At 59.4% G+C, this 19965-nt stretch overlaps 1 protein-coding gene and 1 long non-coding RNA gene across 3 annotated transcripts in view; one reads left to right on the forward strand and one right to left on the reverse strand.

Annotated features, from left to right (window-relative positions):
• LOC106507414 (uncharacterized) overlaps window positions 1-13111 on the reverse strand; it is a 36517-nt gene extending 23406 nt beyond the window's left edge. The window contains exons 1-3 of one of the 2 annotated variants that reach the window (XR_002343054.2): window positions 12913-13111; window positions 12293-12601; window positions 4234-8020 (exon numbers count right to left, since the gene is read on the reverse strand). This is a non-coding gene — a long non-coding RNA (uncharacterized LOC106507414). Of the gene's footprint in view, window positions 1-4233; window positions 8021-12292; window positions 12602-12912 lie in introns of those variants that run through there. The other variant, XR_014843314.1, reaches the window with a different exon arrangement.
• Window positions 11067-19965, forward strand: part of KCNK9 (potassium two pore domain channel subfamily K member 9) — an 82399-nt gene continuing 73500 nt past the window's right edge. The window contains exon 1 of the mRNA XM_021088862.2: window positions 11067-12521. Within this exon, the coding sequence (XP_020944521.2) occupies window positions 11843-12521 (679 nt within the window). The 5' untranslated portion in view covers window positions 11067-11842. The remainder of the gene's footprint in view (window positions 12522-19965) is intronic.

Raw genomic sequence — 19965 nt, forward strand, 5'->3', positions numbered from 1 at the left:
TTCCCATTTAAGGTGTGAACACATATGTTTAATGCGGTGCCTACAAGATTCTGGTCTTCATGATTTATTTTGCACCATTGTTTCTTCCTCGTCTCTGATGGTTTGGTCAAGTTACTGTTCCTTCCATTTTCCCCTTTGTTAATGCAGAAGTCCCTACGTATGCTCTTCTCTCGTGTACTGAATGTTTGTGTCTCCCCAAAATCATATGTTGAAGCTTTAACTCTCAGAGGAGCTGCTTGGAGACGGGGTCTCTACCGAAGTAATTAAGGTTACATGAGGTCGTAAGGCTGGGGCCCCCCCTCCAGCAGGATTAGCGTCCTTATGCGAGACACCAGAGCTCTCGCCCTCTCTCCTGCTTGTCCTCCCAGGACTTGCCCAAAGAAGAAGCCGTGTGCACACACAGCAGGACAGCAGCCATGTGCAAGCCAAGAAATAAGACTTCAGAATGAAACCCAATTTGCAGGCCCTTTGGTCTTGAACTTCCAGCCTCCAGAACTGTGAGAAAAAAATGTCTGTTGTGTAATCCCCTCGGACTGTGATATTTTGTTGTGATTGCCCAGCAGATAGACCCTAAGACCCCAAACACAGCACTGATGGCCACCTCCTCTACTCTCTTTGCCAAAACTCTCTACTCTGAAAATAGGATGCCAACATTCCACACAGTAAGATGTGCTATTTCCCCCCAGTTATTGCTCCTCAGTCCACTTCCAGACATCTCTTGCAGTCTTCCTTCCCATCCCTTTCGAAGATGAGATCCTTGCAAAGTTTATAATTCTCCAAAGTATAATTCTACCTCCAGCCATAATTCTTGGTTAATGCTGAGCTATGGATTTAATGAATAGGCTATCATTAGAATCTTTCCTTTCAGTATGGGCCTTCCATTTCAGGAACCCTTACTTAGCACTTAGAGGACACAGTCTGAGACAGGTCTATCCTTATTCATTTTGGTTTAATTTATTCGCACATCAACATCTTCTGGCCTCCACTATGCCTTTCCCTTTTCATCTTTCTTCATTTGGGGGGCTCTGTTCCGTCTCTTTTATTTTCAGGTGTGAATCTTCTCTCGAGTCTTTTCTTAACGTTAAGGGATGCAGGAGCTGAACACGATTTCAGGAAGTGCACTCCCAGGATCTCCCTATTGTGGGATCTCCCACAGGTGAGTGGGAACTTGGCTGGGGACAGGATGCTTGGGTGAAAGTCTTTGCTAGGTATGAGAGTGGACAGACACCCCCAGGCTTGGTCATGTGGCCTGCTTTAGCCAACATGGTCAGTTCAGAAGTGATGGGGGATGTTTCTGGGCAGAAGCTTTCAGGACTGTGGTGAGATCTGTCAGAGATGCAACTCCATCACCGTTGCCCTGTCACCTGCTCCCGTGCCCTTGACACTTAGGGGAGGTCTGACCTCAGCATCCATGGACTTGAGGGATATTAATGTCAGTGTTTCCCAGGGCTAGACCCATTACAGAAATGCTGCTAACTTCCCTGGGGAAAATCCTTAGGATTTTTTTCTTTCGTTTCTTTATATTTTCCTCTATATTTTAGATGTTATGCAAAATGTACTGTTTGTGATTAAGGATAAATAAAAAGGGTAATGATTAAAGGGTCAGTCATTCAGCCTGTCACCATGAAAGAGATCTTAGGCATCTGAGCAGAGGTGCTGGAGACCTGGGGGAACGGGGGACCCTTCTTGGTGCTATGGAAAGAATACCTTGTCCGCCAGGCCTGTCCTAGGTCATTGGAGGCCAGACAGCATCAGAAGCTGCAGTGGTTTCTCCCAACTCACCTTTGGAGCCCCGGCCCCCTGTGGACCTTGGAACTGAGCAGGAGATGCTCAGTGGTGGCCTCTGGGAGGCTGGGGACATAAGCTGCATGCAGCACAGCCCTTTCATGGTCATCAGAGTTGGAGTCATCATTGTTTTAATTGGCCACCCGTTTCTTGGGGGCCTTTCTTCCTCTAGGTCAGAGAGCTCCCCAGGGGCCCTGCACCGTCCACGGTGGCAGATGGATGTGTCCTGGCTTCCTCCCCATGCAGTGCATGTGTGGACTTCTGTGGATGCACAAGTGAGACCCGTCTTCTTCCCACAGCCTGCCTGCAAGCACCTTCATGATCCAGCCCTGCTGCCCAGCCTCCTGGGGGCCTCAGAGTCCTGACCTCTGACCTCTGACCTCATCTTGTGCTACCTTCCCCTGGGCCTAAATCCCAGCCACATTTGCTTTCTGGCTCTTCCCTGAATAAGCCAAGATCTTCTTCTGACCCCAGGGCTTTTGCATCGCTGCTCCCTCTGCTTAGACGCCCTTTCCCGAATGGCATTCAAGTCTCAGTTCAAGTGCCATCTCCACCAGGAAGCCATCCCTGACCACTCAGCCAAAATCCCCCTCTGCCCAGCACACGTTTCACTGTCCTGTGTTCCTCTTCCTGCAAAATCACCATCCCTGCTGGTTAACTGCTTTACTGTCTACTCTCTTGGCAGGACACTGGGACAGCAGGGACCTTGCTACTGGCTCCCCCAAACCCCCTTGTGGGTGCTGGAGGCAACGGCTGGATTGCCGAGCTGCGTAGACTCCCTGGAGACCCGCTGAGGGAACTGAGCCTGGGCTCAGGCAGCCTGGGAGGTGGATGGTGTCCCAGCTCTGCTGATGACAATGACTCTGTGAATTCCCGTAAGTTCTGGACTCCCCTGGGCTGTGGTCTCCTTATTCTTCAAGTGAGGAAAAAGACCTAATTGCCGGCATCCTTTCTGGCCCCGTGGGGAGAGAATGAGATGCTGGACACGGCCCTACAAGGTGCAGATTCCCAGAGTGTACTGAACCTGCTCCAAGCTCACAGCACCCAGAGGGCGGGCCATGAGCCTTTTCCACGGCCTGGGGAGCAGCAGGCAAAGGACCCTCTGCCGGGAAGCTCTCCGGAGTCCCCCAGTCTAGGCTGGTCTGGGCTCCTGCAGTGCCCATGTGACCCATGGGTCTCTAACTCCAGACCTTCTGTTCCCCAACCATCTTGGGCAACAACCCTCAGCATCTGCCTGGCACAAAAACCCCTGGTCTGGCAGGTGATGTTGGGGTAGAGGGCAGCCCAGAGGCCGAGAAAATCTCTCAGAAGCACCAGGCACTAGCAGAGTCCCCAGCGTTAATTCAACTCGGGATGTTTCCTGAGCCCTACTCTGCGCTGGGGACACAGATAGATCGGGCAGGCCCTGTCCTTGGAAGCTAGACAGAGCTGGGGGTGGAGTAACAGTGCTGGGGACAAGGGTGTTTGCCAGGGGAGCCCACGGGCCAGGGAGGCTTCCTGGGGGAGGTGCCTGGGGACCAGGGGCAGGGGCCTCTGGGAGCCTCTGGAAGCACCTGCCCTCTCTTCCGTCTGCCTGGGAGGTGACAGGTCCCTAATGAGACAAACGATACACCTGCGAGTCCCCAAAATAGCAGCAGTGTGTACAGGGACGCCGCGTCTCGCTGCGAAATCGCTGCCACCTCAGCTGCATTTGCAAAAATACCTTCTGCCACACAAAGGTGAAAATGGCAGAGGCGAGAACCAAGCTTCTGAAAAGGAAAAATATTTAAACACCTTCCGCAGGGATCTGTAAACTCTTGGCACAGGCACAGAGATGGCTCCATGTGACTGGGCTAAAGTTAGCTCCCACCCAGAGGGAGCTGGCCATGGAGTAGCATCTCCACTGCGAGCAGGTGGCGGCTGGCAGGGCTCCCCGGCCAGCGGGCAGCGAGGTGGAGCAGGGAGGGCAGTGTGTCCTCTGTGCGGGACGAGGACCCACACCACGTGCCCCCAGCATGGATGCCAGGCTTCCCTGAGCTTCGTCCATATGGAGGGGGATGGCTCTTCTGTCCTTCCCTGACCAACCGGGGGCGGGGGAGACACTGAGTGTCCCTCACTGGCCCACGGGCATCGCAGGTGGAAACAACAACCTTGGCATTTGGACCCTGGCCGCCTGACGTGGAAGCTGGGGCTGACTGAGCGCAATTTGGGGTCCGTCTGGGAGAACCCAGCCTGGGCGTGACGGAGAGCTGGGTCACATCCCATGTGGACGTTAGGGACAGGCTGCTTCGAGGGAGAGAGTCCCCGGCCCTGCCTTCATGTCCCAGCTTCGCCCCTTCCCTGCACTGAACAACCTCCGAGATTTCCTGTCCAATCACACCAACAACTGCAAGAGGTCTTCCCATCTCACGCCCAAGTTCAAGCTTCCCTGGCGTCCCACGGTTAGCACATTCTCAGGGAATTATTCTATTTTTAAGAGCAGATTTTTCTTTTTAACTTTTACTTATTTACATTATCATTATTATTAAGAAGGCAGAAGAGCTAGTTCAACAAATGTCCTCTCTCTATAGGTGTCTCTTTTGGGCATTGGCTGGTGAGGAGGTGACTGAGAGAAGGGCCACTGAGGCCATTTCCCAGCCACCAGTATATTGTTCGTGAATCCATTTCATTAATCTAGTCAGCAAATGCCCAGGAGCCTGTGCTCTGCCAATCCCCGGGTACCCAGACGCAGAGGCTGGGGACAGGATGCCCTCTGGCTGCTCAGAAGGCCCCACCGAGGCCGTGGACACGCTGCCCTCCCCTCTCCTCGCTTGGTTTTAGAAGAGCCTCCCATGGGTGTCGGCCCCGCTGTGCTGGCCTCCGTTAAAGAAACCACCCCCCCTCCACGGTGGACACAGGGTCCATGCACCTCCAACAGCCCCTCTTGGGAGCTGTCAGCCGTGAAACTGCTGCTGATGGCCCGACTGAATGGATCCGGGCAGCACTGGGCCTCCGTGGGGAACGCGACAGAGCTATTTATGGATCAGGTGTGGAGATGGCCAGTGGTTCGGGCTGCAGGAAGAAGCCTGAAATCCATTAATCACGTTTCCTCCGGTAGAGCAAGGGCATGCGTGTGCGCTTGGGGCGTCGGGGGCCGTCCTGGGCTTCAAGGAGGAGGCCTGGCCTGGCCTCTGCCTGCTCCCCTCATTCGCCAAGTGACCCCGAGTCCCAGAGGAGCTGGCTGGCTCTTCGTCTGCCAGATGAAGTTCCCACCGTAACTTGGGGACCGCCTGACTTGACTCAGCATGCTGACCATTCCTGCAGCGGTTTAGAGTGGGAGCCAGTCAGGGCTCTGGGCCCACGTGGCCACCACTGGAGACCTCATCACACGTGGAGAACTTCGGGGCCCAGAAATCCCCCCAGGAAGACCCCTGAGGGCTTCACGTCTCGGGGAGGAGCCCCACCCAGCTTGGGGCTGGTGACAGACACTCAGGGCAGCCAGAGGTCACAGGCTCTGACTGAGCCTCCACGAACTATGTCCCCCGCCCTGTACACGACGTTCTAGAGCCCCCTGGGCAGACTGAGCCAGGCCTGGCTGCAGGTTCCGTTTCCCATCATTGGCTCTGCCTCCTGTGTCTTGGAAGCCTTGGGCTGTTTTCCTGCCTCCCTCCCCTCTGGTCCTCCCCACATCAGCCCTGGGACTTGTCTTGGCATCTCTGGGTTTAATCATGGAGTCAATGAAGCAACTTTGAGCCTCTCCTGTGTACCAGAGGCTGGGCTGACCCTCCCTCTTCCTTCTCAGCCTTCTTGCCATCACACTGGTCCAGCCCTGGTTGCCTGTGCCTGGAGAGAAGGACACAGCCCCGACTCCCCCCCACCCCACCCCACAAAGACTCCGAAGTCACGGTCGCTGTCCTAAGCTTCGTGCCTCAGCTTCATCACCAGCCCAATGGGATGAAGACAGCCTCACAGTCATCACGGATGCTTGATGTCCAGCTCAGCAGGTGCTCAAGAGAGGCTCCCTTACTCAAGATCAGCACCCCAGGGTGCCATCCACCACCACTGTGATTCCACTCTCTCCCTCAAGAACTTCTCATGGCTCCTTACGTCCTCTCATATTGGGTATAAACTCTTCTTTTCACCCCAGCTGGGGCCAGATTGCTGATGGCCTTGAAAGGAAACAGGTGAGCATTAAGCCCAGGATGAGACCTGTGTGTACCCCTATGTTCAAGACTCTCAGGCTGCCGCAGATCCTGGCCAAAGACAGGGCTGGCATTGATTAGCAATGTCTGCCGTGGGTACAGGCCAAGAGAAGGCAGCCATACACCAACACTGGTGAGCTCACCCTTGGCCGCACTCCCTTCCCACCTCTTTTTTTTTTTTTTTTTCCGGCTGTGCCCATGCATGTGGAAGTTTCCGGACCAGGGATTGAACCCACATCACAGCAGCAGCCCAAGCCACAGCACTGAAAAAACACCAGATCCTTAACCTGCTGTGCCACAAGGGAACTCCCACCTCTGATCTTTCTTCTTCACTGCATTGGACCCCCAGGAATATCAGAGGCTTAAACCTCAGGCCTTTGGGGGTCCTGGCGGGCAACTGCCTTTGCCATCTGCACAGCTTTTTTTTTTTTTTTTCTCCTTTCCCTCTTCAGCATCCGCTTCTTCCTGCCTTCCTGTGAGAGATCTCACTTGGGGTGATGACCTCAGGCCCACTGGCCCGTGAACCCAGCTCTTCTCTTTAGTTCTCAGCAAGCATTTATTGTGCACCTATTTTGTGGCAGGTCCTTCATGACCAAGTTGAGGCGGGCATGGCCACTGCCCTCAAGGAGCTCATGGTCTGGCTGGGGAGATGTGACCAGCACCAAAGGGGCCACAGGATGGACGTATGTGCAGAGACACAGGAGCCTTGTCCAGCCTGGGTTCAGGAGAAGCTTCTGGAGGAGATGCTGCTGGAGCTGAATCTTGAAAGATGAGGCGACAAGGGCCTGAAGAGAACCAGGAAAGGTAGGTAGGCAGAGGGAACAGAGTGAACAAAGGCACAGTCGATATGCTGAGGAAACGACGGGATTGGATGGCTGAGCGGGAGGCAGGAAGGAGGGAGGCAGGAGCTGAGGTGAGAGTAGGGGACCAGAGGTGGGATCTCAGGGCGGGAAAACCAGAGGGTGGGCCTCGACTTGACCCAGGAGCTCCTGGAGGCTTTCATTGTGGAAGTGCCAGGGTCAGCAAATTCAGAAGGCGTCTCCGGCTGCAGGTGGGGAGAAGGGTGTTCCGCTGGAGGCAGGGGGACCCGTGAAGGGCTGGAGACCATCGCAGCCTGAACTGGCAGAGGGCTTGTCTGTGTGGGGCCACGGGGGGACCCAGGCCTCCTGTGCCCAGCTCTCAGGGCTGGGTTAGGGGTTCCCAAAGAGCAGACCCAGGACCCAGTGCTGAGGCCAATTCCATGCCCAAAGGCCGAGTCCACGATCACATGAATTTGGGGAACAGGAAGCCTGTTAGCAGACTGAAGGCTCTGAGAAGCCCTAGGTCCTCCCCTGTTTAATCCAGTTTTCCCAAACTGTGTAACCACAGACTGCCCCTTCCCTGGTGACACACATATTCACAGCCCAAAGAAGAGTGCGGGAAACTCTGGATGGGGCTGGATGCCTGGTGACAGTGTGTTTCCTCTGTAACCTGCCACCGCTGGAGTCTAAAATGGAGACATGCCATCCGCTAGAAAAGTCACAGGCCATGAGGTCTCAGCGAGACCTGGCAAAGCTGGGACAGGAGGCAGGAGCCTGTGGGGCTCCCCCGCAGCTCCGAGGAAGGGCCGACTCATCACGACTCCTCTCTGTGATTCTGAACCACTGGCCTTGGTGCCTCACTTTCTCCGTCTGTAAAGTGAGGATGACGATTCTGCATCCTCTGCCTATTTCCAAAGATGCGGGCATTCATATCGCAAAGCATTCAATGCGCCCAGGAGTTGGGATGTTCTGGGAGCAGCAGACAATTCTGGCCCCCAGCTGGCAAACAGAACCGGCCTTGGACCAGAGAGGCCTATGGAGGCACCAGAACATCGGCCTGGGGAGCCTGGCCTGGAGCACTGTACCCCCTGCCTTTCACCTCCCGCGGAATCCTTCACAGACACGGAGGGCTGATATGGAAGAAGCGCTGGGCTAGGACCGGGGTCCACTCTGACTCATTGCAGGACCAGAATAAACGGTGGGCCTCCTTGGGTAAGAGAGGATAGTGCTTCTTAGCCCCAGTGGCTGTGGACACGCCCACCGCGTGTAAAGAACCTGGCAAACAAGTAGGCAGAAGATGGAGTTACAAAATTGAGATGGTCTCAATTATCGAATAAGATACATCTCCTTTTACTAAAGAAGACACTGAGGTCCAGAGAGGCCCAGGGACGGATCACTGGAGGAGCACAAACAGGCTGCAAGCTCGTAGGCACCAGCAGCGCAACAGCGTGCATGCATTTGCTCCGTAGGGTGGCTCCTGGGTGCCCCCGGGACGGCAGCCTCAGTACCTGCCTCCCTCGGTCCACTCTGGCTCCTCAAAGACGTCCTTTCCCAGGGCTCTCATTGGTTGAGAGGTAAGCCACGCCCAGCCAGTCACTGCGGGCGGGGCGGGTGGGGGGAAACCTGGCCCTGATTGGCCACCCCTGAGTTCTGAAACCCTTCTAGGCTGGACTGGAGTTGCTGCTCCCAGACCACAGGGGCAGAGAGAGAGGTGGTCTCTCCAGAGGCACTTTAAGCAGCCTAACCTCTTTCTGGACAGTTATGTGGCAGCAACGCCCACTGCTAGCTGAGCAACTGCCTTGGGGATGAATACAGGGGACACAGGGATGTCAAGACCCAGGCTCCGCTCCAAGGAGCTCCCTTCTACTTGCAGGTCAAGTCCATGGAAGGAAATCATAGGCTGAGAAGAGTGTGGGTGTGGATGGACAGACAGGAAGCCCTCCTCTTCCATCCCACCTCAGCCCTCCAGATCCCACCAGAGACCCAGCTCCCTGGGCTCTTCTTGAGTCCAAAGGCGTCCTTGGGAGGGGAAGAAAAGGGAGAACCGGACTGGGGAGTTGTCGGTAGCCATTCATGGCTACGTGAACTTGGGGTCCGAAGGCAGTTAGGTCCTTGAAGGAGCGCGAGACAGAAGCCAGGAGGAGGTTCACGTGCTAGTTCTCGGTTGGAACTGACTCGTGCCCCGCCCCCCCGGGCACGTGACTGTCTCCCGTTGGAAGTGTTCTCATCTGTAAAACAAGGGTTTGGACTAGTTTATCTCCGAGGTCCCTTTCAGTTCGCACACAGAGCGGTTCCGTTTTCCTGAAAGGTTGTATGTAAACGGAATAAAAGCGGCTCCCTGCAAAGCTTGGAGTCTGCGGGCGAGAGCACCCCATCCCCCGCTCCCGCACTGCCGGCAGGGACAGCGTGGACTTTCCGAGGAGGGCTTGGCTCTAAGCGGGGCGACCTGTGGGTCGGAGTCCAGTGCCCCCTGGTGGCGCCCAGGCTGGCAGGCGGCTTCCGGACGGCGGAGGCCCGACGGCTGTGACTCAGGGGTGGCGCCGCTGCAGGGCGGCGGGAGGCCCGAGTGGGGTTCCGTCGTGGGCTGAGCCACGGCGCAATTAATTACCAGCTGCTGGGAATCCTTGTCGCCTGCTCGCGGTGACTCACCGGGCGGCCAGGCTTATTCGCCGAGCGCGGGGGCCTTGGTATCCAAAATGAATTCTGGGGAGAGTGCCTACTCCGTGTGGGGCTCCCCGTCCTCGTGTTCAGGGGCGCCCTCTGACCCAGGGGATACCGGGCTACCCAGACATCGCGCACAGCGCGGGAACGGGTCCTCTTCCCCCGTGAGCCCAGCGCGAAAACGCCCGCACGTCCCCCAAATATGATGGAGCGCATCCCGGCCGGAGAGCCTCCGTGAGGCATAGGGTCCCCAGACTCCCTCGACCCTGAGTTCTGTGGACAGGAGCCCGAGCACGGCCCCAGGGATGACCCAGAGGGATCAGAGCTCCGGAGCGAGCTGCGCAAGAGTTGAGTCTGATTCCCTAGCCTACCCCTTGGAGCCGGGGTATAGCCTCGGCCCGTTTTTTTTCTTTAAGACCGCCGCCGGGGGGCGCCCCTTTTCCCAAGTCTCAATCTAGTTCTTGGCTGGGATCCAAGAGAGGTCGCCTGACCAGGGAAGGGGAGCCAAGGGTCTCCATGATTTCTGCCTGCCCACCTCGAGTTCCACTGCTCAAGAGGCAATTAAAGGGGCCGGTGGTCCAGGGAACCCCTCTCGACGACCTGGAGAGAGGTGAGGGAGAGGGCAAAGGAGGCTGAAATATGCAGGAGGTAAAGCGAGGGAGCCCTCCTGTCTGGATTCGGGGAACAGCTGCGCTCCTGCCGAGCCTCGGGTTTCCTCTCCAGGTTGTTCCGGAGAGGCGCGGTCGTCCAGTGCCGGGAGCAGGGGGTAGGACCAGGGTTGAGGTCTGGGTGCACCCCACGCCCAGCCTCGGGGAACCAAGGAGTGCTTCTCGGAAAAGCAACAGGGAGTGGACTGGGAACGCGGAATGCGGCGTCCTCCCCAGCGGCCGGACCCCAGGAGTGGCGGCTCCTGCCATCCTCCGTGCTCTCCTGGGGAACAGCTTAGATTGGTCGGTGCGGGGCCAACCCGCCAGCGATGCTCTCCGGGTCCGACCCGGCCCTCAGGACCCCACCACGCGAGGAGGTGGTGCCCCAGACCAGTGACACGCGCCCGCACCAGGTGGCTGACCCCAGGGGAGCCACGTGCGCCGCCGCGCTCCCGGGAGGCCACGGACCCACCCCTCAGGCTCCCACTCTCCGCCAGCTCTTTCCTCTCCTTAAGCTGCTTGTCAGCCTTCTCAGGCTGCATCCCGTTTCCTCTTCCAACCTCGGGTCCCTCAAACTCTCCGCCTCTCCTGGATGCATGTGCTCTCGGGGAGCTGGGCTAGAATGGCCCGACCAGCCTTATTTATCCTCCCATCCCCCGCCGCAACCTGCTGATGGCTCCGCCCCCCACCCCCACTCGGGCGACACCCAGTCCTCTGCCCGCCTCCGCCCCTTCCCCGGCGGCACCGGCCGCCCCTCCCGGGCTCCCTTCGCGTGAGCCCTGCGCCGCGCTCGGTCTGCAGCGGGAGCCGCCGCGGCTGCCTCGCCAGCTGGCTGGGGACCAGGCGGGAGGTGGCGCGCCCGGGAGGCTGCGGGAGCGAGGGAGGGAGGAAGGGAGGCCGGGCCTCGGCGTAGCTCGGCCCCCGCCCCCCCGTGGCCCTCCCGCTGGAGCTGGGCTGCCGCGCGCGCGCGCGTGCGCGCGCACACACACATACACACGCGCGCGCATACACACAGACACACACAGACACACATACACGGGCACACATACGCGCACATACACACGCACACACACTCGGGCTCCCTTCGGCGCGCGCGCACGCACGCAGCGCTTCGGGCAGACCAGCGCTGCGGCCGCCTCCCCGGACGCCGGAGGACCCCGACCCCGGCGCGGCTCATGCGCCCGCGCCCACCCCGCAACTCCACGAGGCCCGCGGGACCCCTCCCGCCGCCGCCGCCACCGCGCCCGCCGCCCCCGGAGGAGCGGACTGGCCGACCGCCGCCGCCGCGCCGTCCCCCGGCCGCCCCCGAGGCCGCTCTGCCGCGGGCCCTGCCGCCCGGGGGCCGCGCCCTGCTCCCGCGCCTCGGGGGCTGAGGCGAGCAAACTTCGCGGACCGGCCGACGCCTGGCAGGGACCCCGCCGCGTGCCGGCGCGCCCGGGTGGACACAGGGCGCTCGGACCTTCGGGCATCCGGCCGCCCCGCCCGCTGCACCTGCTCGGCCCCTTCCCCGCTCGCTGGGGACTCCGGAGACGCTGCCACTTCGCAAACTTTTTGACCCCCCCCTCGAGGGGAGGAGCGGAGGGGTAAAAGGGGAAGGAGGTCCCGCGGGGCGCGCGCAGATCTGCGGGCTGCGAGCTGGGCGCCGCCTCCTCGGAGCCGGACCCGGAGGGGCGCGGGCCCGGGCGGCCGCGCTTCGGCTCCCGCTCCCGCCCCTGCTTTTCCGGCGGGAGCGGGGGGCGGGGTGCGGAGGGCAGCGAGGCCCGCGCGGTGCCCGGCGGGGCCGCCGTGCATGGCCCTGCGCAGTGGGGCGGGCTGCTTCGGCCGGGTCTGGCGCAGGGTGTCGGGGCTCCCGGACGCCTGGCCCCGGCGCTCGAGCAGCCTCCTGTGCCTGTCTGCCTTCTCGCCCGAGCCCGGGCCCGCGCCGCCCCTGCCCCGCCAGCCACCTCGCGGTGGCCGCGGCTGTGGCGGCCCCGGCGGAGGGGGGCCCCCCCAGCCTCCCCGCCCCCCGCCTCCCCGCTGCTGCTGCTGCTGCTGCTGCTGCTGCTGCTGCCGCCGCCGCTTACAACTTGGAGGCGGCGGCGGCGGCGGCGGAGGAGGCGGCGGCGGCCGCCGGGCGCTGCAGTGGGACGCGCGCGGCTGCGAGCCTGCGGGACATGCCCCCCGCGCCGGCTCCTTGCTGGCGGCCATGAAGAGGCAGAACGTGCGGACTCTGTCCCTCATCGTCTGCACCTTCACGTACCTGCTGGTGGGCGCCGCCGTCTTCGACGCCCTCGAGTCGGACCACGAGATGCGCGAGGAGGAGAAACTCAAAGCCGAGGAGATCCGGATCAAGGGCAAGTACAACATCAGCAGCGAGGACTACCGGCAGCTGGAGCTGGTGATCCTGCAGTCGGAGCCGCACCGCGCCGGCGTCCAGTGGAAATTCGCCGGCTCCTTCTACTTTGCCATCACGGTCATCACCACCATAGGTAAGCGCTGGGCGCGCCGCCGCCCGGCTCCCCGCGTCCCGGGAGGAGTCCGGGGAGGCGGCTGAGCGCGCTGCGCAGGGCTGGGTGCGGGGCGCAGAGGGTTAAACGCAGCCTGTCGCCGGGGCCCCTCCCGCAGCGCCCCCTCCTCTCTCAGGAGCCCTCGCCTCTCCCGCGCCTCCGCACCGTCTCACCCCTCTCGAACCCCACCCGGTGCTCTCCTTGGCGCCGGTGTCTGGGCCGGGCGTGCTAGCCCGAGCGAGCGTGCCGGAGCCTGGAGGGCGGAGGCGCCACTTTTGCGAAGAGAGTGGAGCGCTAAGAATAATCCCATAGCAGACACCCACCCACCCACCGCCCCGGCGCGGGCTGGGCTGCGCGGGGTTCCAAGCCTTACACTTACTACCTCTCCGGGACTTGGAGAGGGCTGGCCTGGCACCCGCCGCACGGAAACCGACTCAGGTTGCAGGGAACTGCTCTTGGAGCGTGGGAGGCGCTGACCCTCGCCAGCCTCCAGCTTTCTCCGAGCGGAGCCCAGATTTCAGCTCTCCTCCTTCCTGGCGTCTCTTCTTCCACTGCTGGAGCCTGGTCGTGCCAGGCCCCTGGGAGGGGAGAGTTTGCTCTTTGGTGATTGGGGATGGGGGGCGGTGGCAGCTGGGGGTGGGGGTGGAGGAGGACCAGCCCACCCCTAGGCTGTGACAGTGGGTAAGGCAAGTGTGCTTACTGCCCAGAAGCGGGGAAGTTCAGCCCTCCCCCCTCCTCCAGAGGGTCCAGTTGGTCCCACCCTGGGGATTCCTCTGGGTCCTGAGCCCCAAGGTACGGCCCACAAGGCAGTCTCTCCTGGGTACCCAGGGCAGGACCCCCGCTGAGGCCAGGGGGCTCAGAGAACTTGTGGCCATCACACTTTGAGACCTGCGGGAACTCGAGCAGGTCACTTCATCCGGTGGATGTGCGATGCCCTCCCCATGGGCAGGAGGCAGGGTTGTGTATCTGTGGTTTGCAACTTTTCCCAGCGAGGCGCCCTGCCTCTCCCTGGCCACCTCCTTGGACCTGTCAGGGCCACCGTGTTGGCCCGGGGCCATCTCTCCTTGGCTCCCCTCCGTCTTTGATGCCCCTGTGCCCGGGAAGGAGGCCTCCTCTTCCCATCCTTCTCTGCATCCGTGCTTCCTGACTTCCCTGGACCTCCTCCTCTCATGTTCCCCTTGATATTTTTCTTTCTCTGGAAAGCTCTGCATGCTGAAAAAACAGGATTTCTCAGTGCCATATGCAACAGGAAGCGCCAGCACAGGACGGCTTGTCTCTCCTTGGTTGAAAAGACTTTTTAGAGAGTCATCTTGTTTGAAATGTTTAATTCATTGGTGTAGGTTTTTATGTTTTCGGAAGGAAACGGTCCTTCTGCTGTCTGCGTAACCAGCTCTGCTCCCTCTTGCCACGTGCCCTTGGTCCAGCGGCCAGAACACAGCAAAGTCCTTCCTTTCCCCCCGTGTGCTTCCAGCTCCTGAAGGGGTCAGCGGTCACGACCGTCCTTTCTGTCTTTAAACTTCCAGCGTGAGCCGTGGTCGTCACACAGATGCGCAGGGCGGCCATCCTGCCAGGCCGGGGCCTGCTTGCTGGAAAGCCGGAGAGCAAGAAATATGCCCGTAAACCTGACCACCCCTGGGGAGGGGAGGAGCCCATGGTTCCCTGAAGTGCCTTGAGTGATGTCCCCCAACCCAAACAGATGAAACCTGCCAGCCTGCAGGCTTCCAGTAGTGAAATGAGCAAGGAAACGCTTGGCTGGTCCACGAGTGACAACATCGAGGAGTGGGCTGGAGATAAAATCAAACCCAGAGATTTCCCGTTTACCTGATAAAGTCCCTATTGATTGTGTGTATTGATTCTGATGGGCAATTCTGGGCATTTGCTTCTAGAGGTTAAGACACCAAAGAGAAGGGGTCAAGGCACGGTGGCCGCGTGGAGAGTGTGATCTTAGCCAGAGGTCCTGCAGGTGGGACTCCAGTCTGCACAGGAGCAGAGGGGCAGCTGGGGACCGTGCTGACTCTTCTCCACCTCCTTTGTTGACTCTCCAACTGATGTTCCAGAAAGAAAGGCTGGAGTGTACATGTAGGGGTAGAGAGAAAAATGGTCCTTCCTCAGCCACCCTGCCGTGGAAAGATGCTGAGCCTGGAGCCTGCCGGCTGGGCTGGGCCTGAGTCCAGTCAGACTGGAAGGCCATGGGGTCCTTTCCTGACTCCCAGCCTCAGTTTCCCCACCCGTCGAAGGGGTGTGGCACAGTCACCACCCGCCAGGGGGACTCTGAAGGGCCAGCGGGATGCCTCGTGCTGCCTGGTAGAGGACTGTCTCCCCTTAGTCGCTGTGAATCCACCATTTTTGACCTCGGCCGAGCCTCAGACTCTCAACCCTAAGAAACTGCTTAGCTCTGAAGAGCCCAGGTTTACAGGAAACAAAGCACCTTTCTAGTTAATTCTGTTTGTTTTCTTCTTTTTTAATATAAATGCAAATTAAGATGCTCCTAGGCCTAGAACCAAACCCAGCCCCAAGCCAGGCCCTCCAAGGACCTGTCTTTTGTTGGACAGTGATGTTAATGAGTCCAGGGCATGTTCCCGGACCTTCTTCTTTTCAGTCTAACCTTGAGCGATTTCTTGAGTCGGCTTCAGCTTTAGCCTCCAGGCTGCGAGGTGGGCAGGAAGCACAGGCACTCAGCCTCTGCTGATGAGCGCTGCCCCCCGGATGCGGTTCTTAGCTCAGTCTGTGAAATGGATTTTAAGAACATCTGTAATTACCACTTTGTGTTGGACCTGGGGCTGCATCTTCGTCAGAGGCCCTGGGAGGGGCTTCACGCTGGATGCCACCCACCTCTCCCGGGAGCCCCGGCCACAGCCCCCTTTGTCTTAAGGTGGGAAGAGCCCAGGTCCGCCGGCTCCACGAGGGCAGGTTTGCTTCCCTGGGTTAGGCGGCTCTGGGTGCTGTCCGTCCCCTCTTGCTGCTCCTGATGCCTGTGCCACTTGTAGCTGCTGCCCGGGAGATGACAGCGTCGCATTCTAAATTTGGCAAGCCCTAGACCTTGGGAACTCTCTCTCCACCGCGTTCAAGACAAGAACTCCTTCCTTCTGCGCGCCCTACTGTGCTTGTCTGATGAGCAGCGTGGTTGGAAATCCTCCTGCCCCCCGCCCCCCAAGCTCTCGGTAGGAATGGTGGGGGGCTCAGGCATGGGGCCAGGGCCTGGACCGGGCTGTCGAGTGCCTGGTCTGAATGTCTCTGCTGGGGCTACGGCCTGGTGGTCGAAGGAGCCCCCCGTAAAGCGATAATCTTCCTACAGGAGATGCTTTAGGCCGTGACTGTGCCCCACAGTCAGGGACCCCCCCCCCATAACCACAGCGAGAACCTCCAGACACGTCTTTCTTGACTCTGACATCCGTCTTCCAAAGTGTTAGCACCTTCGGGGTCATTAAAGAAGCTGTGCTTAGAATTCAGTTCTCATTTGGAGGATCTAAGAGGACATTTGAAAGCCAGTCCTCACGGGGAAGGAGGCAAGAAGGGACATGGGTGTGTATTTGTGCTGCTGTTTCAAGGAGGGGCAGGGTGGCATTGGGCCCGTCTGAAGGTGGGGTGGCTGCTGCAGGGACCGGGGTGACTGGCTCTGGAGCCGGGGTCGCTGGCTGGGGGTGGGGCACACTCCGAGAAGGTTCTGTGGTTCCTGCCATTTCCTTGATCCGTGGTTCACCCCCCGCCCCCACCGCCCGCTTGAAACCAGACTGCCGTGGGACACCCCCCTTTGCTCGCTCACACTCGGGGCCTTGGGCAGAGTTCTCACCAAGCGGAAAGCATTTCTTGCACGCCTGGGCACAGTTTTGGATTCATGGGTTTACAGTCTTGGTGTGAGCCTGTCCCTTCCTCACCCGTGCTGCCTCTGAGGCTCTGGGGACCGTCTAGATGACAAGATAAGGCCTGGCCTTGAGGCTGGAGGGGGCTGGCAACCCAAACAGTTGGGTGCAGTCCAGCGTGCGCGCAGGGACAGCTAGGCTTGGTTAACCCTTCCTGTGCCGCCAGCAGGCTGCCCAGAGGTCCCGTTGGCCTCTGCCCCCCGGGGCGGCGCAGCCTCCACCCCCCCCCCCCAGCTGTGCCCTGCCCTCCCCGCCTCCCTCAGCTCCAGCACTGGCCAGGCCGTCAGGATCTTCTTACTTCAGCCTCCAAGTATGGATTCCGCTCAGGAGCCAGGGATGGCCCGGTGGAATATTCCATCTGTGCCTTTCTGCTTTTCCCTGGTTAGGAGACCTGCTCAGCCAGACCCAGGGGAGGCCCTGCCCACCCAGCACTTGTGGAGGGGACCTGAGGGCTGGGGTCTCCTTGTGACTTCCAGCGTGGCAGTTGGCCAGGTGCCGGGGCATGAGGTGCCCTGTTCGGCTCCTCCGGTAGGCCTGCCTGGACCTGGCACTACTCATTGTGGCCTTGGCCTTCTAATTATTGATGTCTTGGAGAAGGCTGAGAGGTGGGTTCCTTCTGACTCTGGGGGACCTGAGAGACACGGCTCTCCCAGGGTATATGCGACTCCATGCCGCGTGCACTGAGCTGGGCAGGAAACGCAGGAGACCCAGTGTGCGGGCACCTATTGCCCTCACCTGTCCTTCTTGGGGCACCCCTGACTTTCACCTGCTGAGTTCAGGAGGTCAGAGCAGGAGCAGGAGGTGAATTAGGCCTCCATGTAACTTCTTCCCCCATGCACCTGTGTTCACACCTCCATCCACCCATCCCCCACGGATCCAAGTTCACATGCCCACCCATCCCCCATAGGCCTGTGTTCACACCTGCACCCACCCATCCCTCGTACACCTGAGTTCACGCCTCCGCCCACCCATCCCATGCTGCCCTTGTTTAGCCCCCCGGTCCGTGCGTGTCATGCTCCACGCAGCCATTCATCCTTCCACGCGGTCATTCACTTTTTCACACATTTCCCGTCGCTCTGAGCACTCACGCAGTTCCATTCATTGTCCACTCTTTTCTCCGTCCCATGAGATTTTCCCCAGCTCCTCCCACGTGCTGGGGGGGCCCTGTGTGAGGTGAGTGGGGGGTGCACCGTGCCCCTAGCAGGGCTCTGTTGGTGTTAATGCCTCAATTACAGGGACATCTTCGAGTTGTTCCAGCCTCACCTCCTTCCTGCCGGATGGGCAGCCAACCCCAATCATTGTTCATTTTGAAAATTTCTAAGCAAGTAGACTATTCATACAGAGAAGGGCACATATCATAAGCGTATTGCTCAGTGATTCTTGTCAACAAACCCAGCCGTGCACCCTGATCAAGAAACAGAGCATCATCAGCACCCCGGCTCCTCCCTTATCAGCCAGGCTTTTCTTGAATGCCTCCAGTGACCAGGAGCTCATTCCTTCACAGGCGATGAGATGTCTGTGTTTGGATGAACACTGAGACCATTGCGCGAGGCTCTTGTCTATGGGCCTCCATGTGGAAGGGAGGTGTGTGTGCTGGAGGAGCCCTTTCAGGGGACTGATCAGTCTCTACGAAGGTCACCTGAGGAGGGGCCAGGAGAGTCTCCATTTAGAAAGTGGATCTCGGAGGCCCGGGCTCAGGAGAGGAGGGAACTCGACATACAGGGTGTGGGTGAGTCTGGACTGGGAGGATGGTGGAGTGGCCCAGGGTGTGACTGGCCCTGGGAGCCAGGACGGACAGGCGGCCAGCCCCGGGGACCTGCCTCTGAGTCAGGGCGCAGAGCACACCAGCTGTGCCAGAGGACCAGGGAAGATGCAGGGGGAGGGTAGCACCTGTCAGCAGCACCCTCAGAATTAGGAGGTAAGGCCCTGGGCTGATGAAGGGGGCCCCTGGGCCCTGTTGAGAGAGTTGATCAGCAGGGGAATCTGGGGCGTGAGAGTCTGGGCGGGGACCTTCCTCTCGGCCCTTTGGGACAGCCTTCTCTGTACCAGCCATGGGGGGGGGCGGTGTCTTGTGTTCGTTTCTGTAAGGGACTTTTCTGTTGGACAGAGTTGCCTGCCCCAACTCTGGAACCTTTACCTGGAGAAAGTTCTGCCATTTTTTTTTTTTTTTCTTTTTAGGGCCACACCTGTGGTATATAGAAGTTCCTAGGCTAGGGGTCGAATCAGAGCTGCAGCTGCTGACCTGCACCACAGCCATGGCAACGCAGGATCTGAGCCACGTGTGCAAATTATGCCACAGCTCGTGACACCACCGGATCCTTTAACCCGCTGAGCGAGGCCGGGGATCAAGCCTGCATCCTCATGGATACTAGTTTGGTTCTTAACCTGCTGAGCCACATCAGGAACTCCGAAAGCTCTGCCTTTTAGGCTGAAGGCACCCATCCCGTGGCTTACAGATCTCCTTGGGAAAGGCTGAGGAGAACTTGGTTGACTTCCTGCCCCATAGCAGTCTTTGGGAATTTGGAGATGGCCCCAGGGCCTGCCTTCGTAAGCTGGGCCCCTCTCCTCTGAGCCATTTTGGCCTGCAGTGTGCTCTCCAGGCTGGTCCGATCAGGCAGGGAGAGCAGAGCGTCACCCCCACTGGTCTGAGTCTCTCCTTCTGTTAATGCCCGCAGTTAGTGCGCCAGCTTTTCTGAGCAGCCCCTTCGCTGCACGCACCTGTCTTGAGCTTCTAGCTCCTGTGAGCTTCTGTGACTTGGATTGAAGTGAACCCAGGTTCAAGGCCCTGACGTTGATCTCTGAGCACAAAACAATTATGTACTGTGGATCCAGAGAAGAAGGGATGACGGATGGAAAAATTTGCAGCTGGGGAAGATGAGAAAATTTCAGAGCCCACACGAGTGCATTGGCCTGGCTTGTCAGGACACTGAGAAATGTCTGCCCCTGGGCCTGCGAGAAACAGAGAGTCCCCAGCGGGTAAGTGTTTGCGGGCCTTGGCCGCCTCCCCAGCTGTGCTCCTTCTTGTGGTCTTGTCCAGAGCAATGACAGGGCCTAGCTGGGCATGGCTGCTCGCCCTAAACTGCCCTCCCTCTCACTGTGGGCAGGAGGAGCCCTGGGAGGAGGAGCCCTGGCTGGCAGTGAGGTGTGGGGAGGTGGGCGAGCAGACACTGTGGTGTGGCAGAGGGCATGCTGGGCCAGACATCTGGAGAGCAGAGGGGCCCAGGACCAGGCCCTACCTTTGGCCTCGGTTACCACCTAGATGGGTGGGTCATGGTGCCACCTGCCCCCAGAGACAGTGCCAAGGGCCTTGGGGGACAGGCGGGACTGCTCATATCTTTGTGTCCTGGAGGCCTCATCCATGGCACGACCCTGTTGCCTGTGAAATGGGGACGCAGAGCTTGGCGTCTGTGGGTCTTGGGCATCAGAGAACATGCCAGAACATGCTGTGAAAGGCCTCTGCTCACAGCCCTGGGGCTTGGCTGTGATGACAATGGCTGGCAGGTGCCTAGTGCCTCTGTGCACTCCGCCAGCTCTTGGCAAATTGGGGAGCTGTCACTTGCAGCTTC

The sequence above is a fragment of the Sus scrofa genome, chromosome 4 (genome assembly GCF_054392235.1).
Source record: "Sus scrofa isolate SSC_HxYL_T2T_F1_AM1 chromosome 4, Sscrofa_HxYL_maternal_Yorkshire_Landrace_v2.0, whole genome shotgun sequence".
Taxonomy (NCBI): domain Eukaryota; kingdom Metazoa; phylum Chordata; class Mammalia; order Artiodactyla; family Suidae; genus Sus; species Sus scrofa.